The sequence below is a fragment of the Osmia bicornis genome, chromosome 6 (assembly GCF_907164935.1).
Source record: "Osmia bicornis bicornis chromosome 6, iOsmBic2.1, whole genome shotgun sequence".
NCBI lineage: Eukaryota > Metazoa > Arthropoda > Insecta > Hymenoptera > Megachilidae > Osmia > Osmia bicornis.
In genome coordinates, this window is record NC_060221.1 from 8,477,574 (window position 1) to 8,488,693 (window position 11,120).

Consider the following 11,120-nt stretch of genomic DNA (forward strand, 5'->3'; position numbering starts at 1 on the left):
ATAGAAAGTGCGTGTATGTTAACGATGCTTAAAACTGTCATAACATATGCATTGTAAATGTATTTGGAATATCGTATCATTTAATAACTAAACAGTTAAACTTAAAAGTATGTCTAAATAATACATGCACTTTTTTAATCAAAATTAACGTTTTTATTAATATACTAGCAATACTTCTAACAATTTGAAGCAAGTCAAAAGTTTGATTTCTACTTACAGTATTTTAAATTAATTTATTATTAAAAAATGATATTTTAATATCATGTTTATTATTTTAGTATATTAACTTTGTTTAAATAAAACTATAACATAAGAATACAAAATTATTATTATTATTATTATATTAGTATTATTATATGATAAACTTTATTAATTTGCATATATTTTATTTGTAGCAAGAAGATGCGCCAGCTGAAAGGAAAGACAAAAGAAACAAACAAACAGAAGAAAGAAAGGAAAAAGGAATTTCTAGAAAACAAACAACGTGTCTTTACTATTGTGTTACCTACAATTGCTGCAATATTTGTTGTAATAGCAGCATATGTTTATGTTAAAACCCGTCCAAAAGTTGTTGAGTATTAATTGACGTATTTATTATTGATATTAAAATATAACTCATAATGTATTTCAAGATCGCTGAGAAAGTTCCTTGATATATTTGTACGGTTGAATAAGAATTATTTTGATAAGAGGGCAGATGTGAAAGCCCTGCTCATGAGCAATCCATTCCTATCATTCAATAATCAAATATAGATATTATGTATTAATTATATAACTTTAAAAAAAATATTTTTCACATGAAATGATACATAATATTGGATCATAAGTACCAACTAAGAAAGTATAAATAAGGAATTTTTATTATATGGAAGGAAAGGTGGAAGTACTTGTACTATTATTAAAAAGTTTGTCTACCTTAACATAATTGTCCCTTTACATTAACATATTCCTTGCAGTTTTACTGCATTTTTTAATGCAATTTATAAACTAATGATGGAATTTCCTAAGATGATTGTTCCAACATTAAACAAGATTCCCAACATATTGTTGTATCTTTTAGCATCATTCTTGTACATTTATTCTATAGAAATAATTTTACATAATTTTATAAAATATCTAGTAATTTTAATATAAATATATATATGTAAATATATTCATCACAAATTATACAATTTCTATTTCTTTTTAACATATTGTGTATCACATTATTTCTATTTTTTATTTAACAGTATTAAAGTACCATTTATTTTTTTCGATATTATTATACAATTTAGTATAAGAAACATTTGATTATATAATTTTAGTTGATAAATTGAAGTAAAAGTTCAAAAAATTGAGAACCACTGAAAGTAGTTATATTACTACACCATAGGAAGCTAACACGAATCACAGCCGACTCTAGTACTAGCCGTGCTGAAGTAAAAATGGCAACACCGCGGGAGTCCGGTCTGAATATATCACATCTAACCTACTCTATCTGCCTCCCGGACTCCCCGACTCCCAGCCATCAACGTCGTCGGACTCTCGGCTACCTCTCTGGACTTCACATAACCTCTTGGTTCGTCCAATAATTTCGCTTGTTTCAAGGTTTTATTCACTTATATACACGTTTATCATTCTTAATGTTTCAATTTGATCCAAAGAGGGTTTCATTTTGCTTCATACCTAAATTTTCTTGAAACCACTGTAATATTTCAATATCATGCTTCACAACACCAAACTACTTCGAGAGTACACAAATTTATATCACATTTATAACATGTTATACTACCACAGTCACTTCTACTTGCCATAGTTGCAACGTTTATGTATTGTTTATACATAACTATACAAATAGCGTATATTACTACAGCTTTTAATTAAAAAAGACGTAATTACAATTCCCGAGCACAGGACTCTGTGTTTGAAAATAGGACTCCCGATTGTCACGTGAGCGGGTGTTGCCCACGTTGTTCAGCATGGCTAGTACTAGAGTCGGCTGTGCACGACAATATAGACATATACTTTACACGTGTATTAAAATTTCGCTTCTCTTTGTAAATTAAACCCATTATTTAAAAATGAGAGAAAAGTTAATTATTTCTCGCTTGAAATATTGATGGTACTTGTGCTGTGGACATATTCTGTAAAAGGTATATTAATTCATCGTGAAATGTCAAAATCAAGTATATTACTTTTTAAATATCAAATTACATTCAAGAAAGTAATATCTTATGTTCTATAAAGCCATTATTATAATCATTAATAATATTTTATTAATATATTTTAAAAGTTATGAAATCAAACCGTTATCTTGAAACGGTTTTATAAATGCTTATTTTAATATATATATTAAGAACTAATATCAAATAGTTTGATATTTAATATAAATGTGCAGTAATTATATAAAAATTGTTTTCTATGAAATTTATGAATAATATGTTATGTACATGTAGCAAAAGGAACACCGCATGTGACTTGTGGTTCTACATTAAAATTAATGAATGTGGACTATAAAGTTAGATTACATTCTCATGATATAAAATATGGAAGTGGCAGTGGTCAGCAATCGGTAACAGGAATAACAGCAAAAGAAGATGGAAATTCTTATTGGCTTGTCAAAGCTGCAACAAAAAAACAATGCACTAGAGGGTATGCTATTTATCATAGTAAGCTATTAAATAATTTTGATTATCTGTCAAATAGTGTAAATTTTTACATTAATTATGTACAGCGAGCCCATTAAATGTGGAGATATCGTAAGACTAGAACACATAGTAACCAAGAAAAAATCTTCATTCTCACCGGGTTGTTCGCCTCTTAGTGGCAAACAAGAATATCTGCTTATGGAGATAATAAAGGGGAGAAGGCGACAATGGAGACAATTGCTTTTAATATGTCAGACTGAATTTTGGAAAAGAGATGAACCTATTATGTTAAAGCATTAGACCACAGATACGTAAGTTTCTACGTTACATAAAGGTAGAAGTTTATAAGCACACTAAATATATATTTTTATGTTATAGGTACTTAGCAGTAAGTGGAAGAGTTTATGGTAATCCAATTAGTGGTCAAACGAAGGTGGTAGGTGAATATTCTCCAAGTAGTCCTCATGTTGATATGGATAACATCAGGAAGGAGTATTTTATCACCCTAATGATTTTAAAGCCCACATCATGCACATACAGAATTATAATTTAAATTTAGACACTTTATGGTAAGTAACTTTAAAAATAAATTTGTATTGAGTATTAAAATGCGCAGAAATCTCTGTTAATTTTATTGGTAATTTTGTTACAGATCAATATGTGATTAATTTTGTTTCTGTAAAGAGCTGTGTTTCATTAAAAAAAAAAAAATACACTTCTTTCATTGCCAATTGATCTTACTATAAAAAAAATATTACCACATAATAACTTCATTTATTCTTATGTTTTACTCTTATGATTCAGATAAAAGTAAAATAAAGTGTATGATTCTGATTATCCTTGATAAATTTTTATTACATATAGGAATATAGTAACAATAAATTATTTTATACGCCATAATATATTGCAATTGTTTAAATGTATTTGCAAAAATTTATATAAAGAGTGTAGTATGATGTATGAAGATTGATGTGTAACTGTATTAAATATGTGTGATATTTATTATAATACAATTTATAATGATTAAGAAATATGTATTTTATCTTATATATGTACATACATGTATAAAAATGTATAAACATGTTTTATATGGTATAATAATTTACTGATTTATGTTTATAATTACATGCATTTATACTTGTTTCAATTCATATTTTCCATTAAGATCTCTAGTGCCTATAAGCCCATTATATGGAAAAATAATGTTTGAAAGACCGTAACTTCCGAAAATTTCTTTCAAACTTTGTCTGCCTGATATGTTTGCATATCGTTGTTTACCGGTCATACAACTGTGCAGCTTCCAAGTTGCATACACCAAACAAATACATAAAATGGAAACTAGTACATCGAACATAGTAACCAGTAATATATATGTGTTTTCTTTAAAATGTAATAATCTAACAAGAGCGATAGGAAAACAGAAGTTCAGAAATATATTGAACGAATCTGTGTCTGTTCTTATTACACGATTAATATTTTCATATAAATATGGCCCAAGAGTACATAATGAATATATGCATGTTAATGATGTATAAAAACAAAATAAGATAAAATTACCTATATTTTGTCTTAATATGCAAGCACCTAAAAAAAAACAATGATGATCTCTAAAATGAAAACATTTTTTACAAAAGATGCAATGCTGCGTTGGTTTACATGTATAAGTAGCACATTTTTCGCAGTACCAATATTTATATTCTGTACTATTATCTGTTCTATTATGTATTAAAAATTTCTTTCCCATTGCTTTAACTTCCATAGTTTTTGCATTATGGCTTATGGTATACACAGAGTACCAATTTAAATATACTTGGACACAAAAAAATATGAAAACTGGAGTAATTTTTTCATTAATATATATTGTTAGAATGACATTAGTTATGCTATATAATAGAGTAATAAATGGGCAAACTCTTGCAATGGTTTGAGGAAATGCTTTCATTATATACTTATAATATTATTGCTTTAAATATACATTTAAAAAGTTTTAATTTAACTATACATCAAATGCAAACTTTTATCTTTATTTTTTTACTATTGATCCATAGTAATTATATGTATCAATATATTTGTAGCTTCTCCTGCAAGTAGGAAAGTATTAAGAACATTTTTTTAAATTTCAATTATCATTTATTAAGCAAAATGAGCTTACTTTTTCACTTTATATATATTTATACTGGGTAGGAAATAATATATAACTTAATCATAATATGTAGTATGTATATAGTTTTTCAGGAAAAAAGAAATCAGAATACCATAATTTGCTTCTATAAAATTACAACATATGGTATATATGCATAAATAAAACACATTTTTACTGCAAAAGCCTAACCACAGACGAAGTATAGAATAGATTTATCATTCAATGTTAAATTTGTGTCTTGAGAACGAGCGCTACCTTGTACTCAATGTGAAGAACTTCATACTGCAACAATCTAACCACCGACGAGATACTGTATCTCGTCGGTGGTGCTATGCATGTCCCTGCGAGGTGTGATAAAATAGACACGACTGTCATACCGACTGTACTTTGTGTATACAGAGCTATCCGTACTAGGGGTCTCTGGGACCTGGGCCCTGTGTTTTTGTACCTGATTACTGTATTCATAATATTTTAAGATTTTTATATATGTTGAAGTTTAACAGTGACTACGTAGTCACTGAGTTTAATATGTATGTACAAAAGTTGCTTTATCTTAAAATTAAACTATTTAAATCTTTTTAAAAATAAGTACTAAAGTATGGATGATTAACTCCACCTAAACGGAGAAAAAACACTTGATCTATTGAAAAAATGGGAACATGAGAGAAAAAATGTAAGGTAAACCTTTTTGGCAGTACATGATTGTGTAGTATTCTTGTAAATTTTATATAAATTATTTTGGGTTTTTAGACATCTGAGTCCATCATGACATTCCCATTTAACAAAAATCGTGTTAGACTTTTAAATGGTTTAAATGATGTTAAAAAAGATAAACACATTTTATATTGGATGTTACGTGATATTAGGATACAAGGTATTTATACAATATATATGTGTGCATAAAATTTCAGCAATGCTTATATTATTACAGAAATTTTGTAATTTTTCTAGATAATTGGGCTTTGCTTCTTGCTCAGAAAACTGCTTTGAAAAATAATGTACCTCTTCATATATGTTTTTGTATAATGCCAAGTTTTCTGAATGCTTCTATACGATACTATAAATTTCTTTTAAAAGGATTAATGCAAGTTGAGAAGGAATGTCAAGAGTTAGATATAAATTTTCATCTTTTGAAAGGTGAACCAAATGTGAGTATTCTAAACTTTGTGAAAACACATAAAATGGGAGCTGTAATTACAGACTTCTACCCATTAAAATTACCTATATCATGGATTGATGATGTACAAAAGAATCTTCCTGAAGATATCCCTTTTTGTCAAGTAAATATAATTTGAATTGATTTATTAATTAATTAATGATTTTGTTGATATATTAGTATAATTCTCTTTAAGGTAGATGCACATAATATTGTACCTTGTTGGTACGCATCGTCAAAGCAGGAATATTCTGCTAGAACAATTAGAAGTAAAATAAATGAAAAATTGGACGAATTCTTAACAGAATTTCCACCTCTCATAAAACATCCATATACAGAACAAATGCAGTTTTCAAGTAATGATTGGAAAATGGCTTTACAAAGTGTACAAGCAGATACATCTGTAGATGAAATTACATGGGCTAAGCCTGGTTATGAGCATGGCGTTAAAAAGTTAGAAGATTTTTTGCAAAATCGGATTAAAGAATATGCGCTCAGGCGCAATAATCCTTTAGTAGACGCTAATAGTGATTTGTCCCCTTGGTTTCATTTTGGTATGATATCTGTACAACGTTGCATGTTGGAAATAAAAGAATACCATGAATTATATCCTGAATCAGTTAAAGATTTCATGGAAGAAGCTATTATTCGACGAGAACTTAGCGATAATTTTTGTTTCTATAACAAAAATTATGATAATATTCAAGGGGCTTTCCCTTGGGCAAGAGCAACATTAAATGAACATCGGTAATTTATTTTGATTACTTCATTATAAATTGTATACACACTTTGCTCTTAACATTCTATTATATACAGGAAGGATAGAAGGAAGTACATATATTCTTTATACTAATTAGAAAATTCTCAAACTCATGATGATTTGTGAATGCATGTCAAAATCAAATGGTAACAATAGGAAAAATGCATGGATTTCTGAGGATGTATTGGGCAAAGAAAATTTTGGAATGGACTGAATCACCTGAAAGGGCCTTAGAATGGGCCATTTACTTAAATACTAATACAGTATAGATGGTTGTGATCCTAATGGTTATGTAGGTCAGTTTTGTGTTTTCATGTAAGAATAATTGCTCAAATGTAGTAAAATAATGAATAATGATTGTTTTCTTAGGTTGTATGTGGTCTATATGTGGCATTCATGATATGGGTTTTAAAGAGAGAGAGATATTTGGAAAAAATAAGATACATGACTTACGAAGGATGCAAACGAAATTTGATGTTAGCAATTGTTTTCAATATGGAAAAAGGACAGCACATATTAGAATAAAATACACAATTATTTAATTATGTACATATAAACAGAAGTTTAATCAATTTTTTAATTGATATGATATTAATGTGATATGAATTTAATTTATCTATTTATTTGACATATTTGATCGATATTTAGAATATGAACGGGTATACTGTTATGGTTGTTAATATCGCTTTTTTATATTAATTAATAAGTATTCTATTTATCAATATGTAGTATACCAAGATATTTTCTGAATAACTAACAATTCGTTTCGGTTTGGAGGTATAAAGTGTAAGATATTTTGCCAGTGTCATTTTGCTTTAAATACTTTAGTTGCATTATTTCTATTGATAGGTTAGTCTAATTAAAACAAATAGATGTATATTTTTCTATGAAGTATTATGAAATAAATATATACATAATGTTATATTACACATTAATTACTATTCCCTATATTCTGTCATTCATTATGAATAAGATTTGGTAATGTAGTGAGTGACTTATTTGTACCTTGGTTTTGATTTACTGGTGTAAACTTGAATATCCCGCGGAATTAAATGTAAATTATAGTAACGTGGAGCGCTGCTGAGATGTTAAAAATGCCTTGTACGAATCGACATCTACAAAAGGGTTAGTTCATTGGCAATATACAGGAAGCATAATCGTAGGTTGTAAGTAAAACGAAAAAAATATTTTTTTACTCTCCAATAATAAAATCAAGATTAAATTATAGGTATATAAAACTTGAAAAGAAAGGTATACATACGTACAAGACTTGCATTTATTTGTGATCGCATTTACGTGTGTATGTAATATTATACTACATACATACACTATACACATATATACAATATATACTTATATACATGTATGTTTACTTGTATGCTTTTTATTTATAACTAATTTTCTACTTGAATTAATAAAATAAACCAGTTAATGTTATTCAATTATTAAGAAATTAAAATATAGAATATTTTCAGGATACGTTTGAAGGAGGATTCAAATACTGATCAGATGTTTGGTTAGAGCAAGGGTATTCCCAGAGTAATGTTATGACATTGCAAGTAAATACAATAGCTTATAGGAAGAATTCTTATCTGTGGCTGATTCTTGCATTAATGAAAGAATAGTTAAAAGTACTCAAAGAATATTATACACCACAAATAGATTCAAATCGCAAATTAAGTCAATTAAAGATTTAAGAACATTATTAAAAGTGTTGAAAAAAGGGATTATCTTAGTTACAATAATGTTGAACCACTTTTTTATATTTCAATTAATTTCTAAATGATTTTAAAATAGAAAGTAAAATAAGAGATTATAATTTCATTTGCAAAATACGCAAACCTTTCCACTTAAACATGTATCAAAGTAAAGATGGTAATTTTTTATCTTGTGATAAATAATTTATTTAATTCTTCTCAATAGAATTAAGATTAGTAATAATGTTTCTGTCTTTCCTACAGCAAATAAAAACAAGAAAGAACAGACATATCAAAATGTAATTAAAAGTGATATATCAGAATCAAAAATACCTACTGATTCTAATATCAAACATCACAAAGTATGTAGAAAGTTGTAGAACAGTTTTGAAACAAAAAGCAATATTACAACAAACGTGTAAGTATAATTAAAATTCTTATAAATATATTTATTATTATTTATGTTTTAAATTAACATAACTATTCTGCCCTAAGTAGTATTACAAAGTAGTGCAGAAATTGGTCGTTCTTGAGAGATACAGCCAGTATTAAATATTCCTGAATACCAAATTGATGCAATCCAAAATAAATACCCTTCTGATTTAAGGGAACAAAGTTTTGAAGTAAGGGTTTAATTAATTTGTACTTATTTTATACAAAATTCTTTACATAAGCATAATCTAGATAGTTTTGTAGGCTTTAAGTTGTATGTATCCCCAATACGATACTGGCAACTGGGACTAAACTTATACGTGCATTGGAAAAGGCAAGACGCAGAGATCTCAAAGAACTGCTGAAAAATTTATAATAAATAATGGTAAAGATTAAATAATTATAGAAGGGTAGATTATATTAATTAAAAATTTATGTTTTTGTGTTAATTTTATAAATGTAAATATTTTTATATAAGTAACTTAAAAATAAAAGAACTGATGTGAAGAAACAGTATTTTATATTTTTCACGAATTTATAAGAAAAACTTAAATATAATTATTTTCAAACAATTGTGAAAACATTAATAGTACTATACTATCTTAAAGTGAATTAGGTTGCTGTATTTTTCAATATTTTATTGATTTAATCATGGCAACCTAGTTTTATAGTTTCTTCTTTAGAGAAATTTAGTAGTGCAGTCTTTATTGTTTACACAGTAACATGAGAGAAATATTATAGGGAAAGCAGTTTAATGGAAATTTTTTACATCAGTAATTATTTGTATACTTGATTTATCTTGTTATAAATACAGCAGCCTGTGCGTACCTTTTATACTCTAATTTTAAATTATTTATTATTACATTAATATAAATTTTAAAAACCGTTGTAGTATAAATTTGTTTTCATACATTATTCAGTTTTTTAATGATTTCATTAAGAAAAATATTAACTACAATGAAAATGTGATCTTTCAAAAAGTTCTGTTATATCTTCACTTAATTTTGATGTAGTATTCCAAATTTTATATAATATCCTATTTATTAATGTATGTTTAATGGTACTTGATCAATTTAATTAAGAGTGACTTAAAATAGCATTTAGAGAGTATATGCATTGTTGTTTGGACTTCCTGCTTTAACCATAACATCTTTATGTATTTGATATACTATCATAACTTTTGATGCAATTTTTAAATCTTTCTCTCAGTTTACGCCTATAAAAAAAAGTTAATTAAATAATGAAAATGTCACATCAACAACCATTTTGAATGCAAATATATATATAAATATTATAATTTACACCAATTCCATAACACTATCTTCATTATTAGCATTTGTAAGTCCATACGCCAATTTTATCTCCTTTTGGGCCTCACATTCACAACAGCTCCACAAATATCATCAGAATATCCATTAAATGCTTCACCGATCAGACATAAAAGTGTTTCTAACCAATAGTGATCCAAATCTATACTTCTTTGTTTCTTATCTAAGTTTATAAGCCATCTTCCACCACATTTATTAGCATCGTCTTCCCACATAGGTCTGATCCCTTGTTTAAAAACATGCTATAGTCACATCCTTGTCGTAATTCTGATGCAGGCTTTATATGATTATATAAGCTGTCATGAAACATAAATTGCAATTATCAATAATTCCTTCCAATAAAGTATTATTAAATTATAAAAAAAGAATTTATACATTTAACCTCCAGAAATCTTCAGCTGTATCAAAACTTGTAATTTTTCTTTGACTTTCTTCCCATGACTTGGTTCTATCTGGTTCATAGTACCAAAGTGTCCATGTATGTTGGAGTGGATGTTTAATTAAAACCTCTGGTGGAAATTCAGTCGAAATTTACTACCTCCTGTTCCTTCCTCTCTACTTCCTGCAAATAATTTAACTTCTTTAACCTGTGCGTATTGCATGCATAAAGACGTTAACAAATTTCATATTCCTTTGATTTGTATAAATGATACCTAACAAATATTATACGAACGCAGAATATATTTAATTATTTTATTGAAGAAATATAATAAGTCTTTTTAAGCTTAGATAGCTTTTACCAAGCATGGGAACAGATGGGAGAAATCACGGAATGCTACAACGATGATGATGTTTCAAACGAAATCATAAAAATTTTTCTCTAATATTTAAATTATAACCGTATTTGAAAGAATTATCAGATTATTTTCACAATATTTATAATATTATACTAGTTTTTAGAGAATATACCTCAATTTCTTCTGTATTATTCGTAGCCATGTCACACACACTATACGAACACTTTCGCTCCCTGAACT

At 27.4% G+C, this 11,120-nt stretch overlaps 5 protein-coding genes across 5 annotated transcripts; 3 read left to right on the top strand and 2 right to left on the bottom strand.

The window, feature by feature from the left end:
* The first annotated feature begins 1,981 nt into the window (after positions 1 to 1,981).
* On the top strand, positions 1,982 to 3,175 carry LOC114874941 (stromal cell-derived factor 2). Its single transcript, XM_029184720.2, is given in 9 exon segments — positions 1,982 to 2,132; positions 2,436 to 2,631; positions 2,714 to 2,814; positions 2,817 to 2,839; positions 2,842 to 2,863; positions 2,866 to 2,938; positions 3,006 to 3,108; positions 3,111 to 3,147; positions 3,150 to 3,175. Coding segments are annotated over 9 exon segments (615 nt in total). The 5' UTR covers positions 1,982 to 2,098.
* Positions 3,120 to 4,985, bottom strand: LOC114874940 (palmitoyltransferase ZDHHC22-like). Its single transcript, XM_046286135.1, has 2 exons — positions 4,780 to 4,985; positions 3,120 to 4,708 (listed from the first exon to the last, which is right to left on the bottom strand). Exon 2 carries the CDS (start codon positions 4,567 to 4,569, stop codon positions 3,760 to 3,762), a length of 810 nt encoding a protein of 269 aa, XP_046142091.1. The 5' UTR covers positions 4,570 to 4,708; positions 4,780 to 4,985; the 3' UTR covers positions 3,120 to 3,759.
* A 181-nt stretch (positions 4,986 to 5,166) lies between these two features.
* On the top strand, positions 5,167 to 7,608 carry LOC114874938 (deoxyribodipyrimidine photo-lyase-like). The gene is given in 9 exon segments (XM_029184717.2): positions 5,167 to 5,448; positions 5,521 to 5,644; positions 5,722 to 6,050; positions 6,123 to 6,673; positions 6,743 to 6,807; positions 6,810 to 6,941; positions 6,944 to 6,982; positions 7,056 to 7,117; positions 7,119 to 7,608. Coding segments are annotated over 8 exon segments (1,380 nt in total). The 5' UTR covers positions 5,167 to 5,448; positions 5,521 to 5,535; the 3' UTR covers positions 7,212 to 7,608.
* LOC114874892 lies at positions 7,338 to 9,250 on the top strand. Its single transcript, XM_046286197.1, is given in 7 exon segments — positions 7,338 to 7,358; positions 8,266 to 8,301; positions 8,303 to 8,376; positions 8,378 to 8,463; positions 8,466 to 8,561; positions 8,648 to 8,745; positions 8,926 to 9,250. Coding segments are annotated over 7 exon segments (504 nt in total). The 3' UTR covers positions 9,019 to 9,250.
* A 300-nt stretch (positions 9,251 to 9,550) lies between these two features.
* On the bottom strand, positions 9,551 to 11,097 carry LOC114874904 (eukaryotic translation initiation factor 4E-1A-like). The gene is given in 7 exon segments (XM_046286322.1): positions 9,551 to 10,155; positions 10,157 to 10,186; positions 10,188 to 10,379; positions 10,382 to 10,439; positions 10,526 to 10,665; positions 10,667 to 10,705; positions 11,053 to 11,097. Coding segments are annotated over 7 exon segments (531 nt in total). The 5' UTR covers positions 11,083 to 11,097; the 3' UTR covers positions 9,551 to 10,113.
* Positions 11,098 to 11,120: the final 23 nt, after the last annotated feature.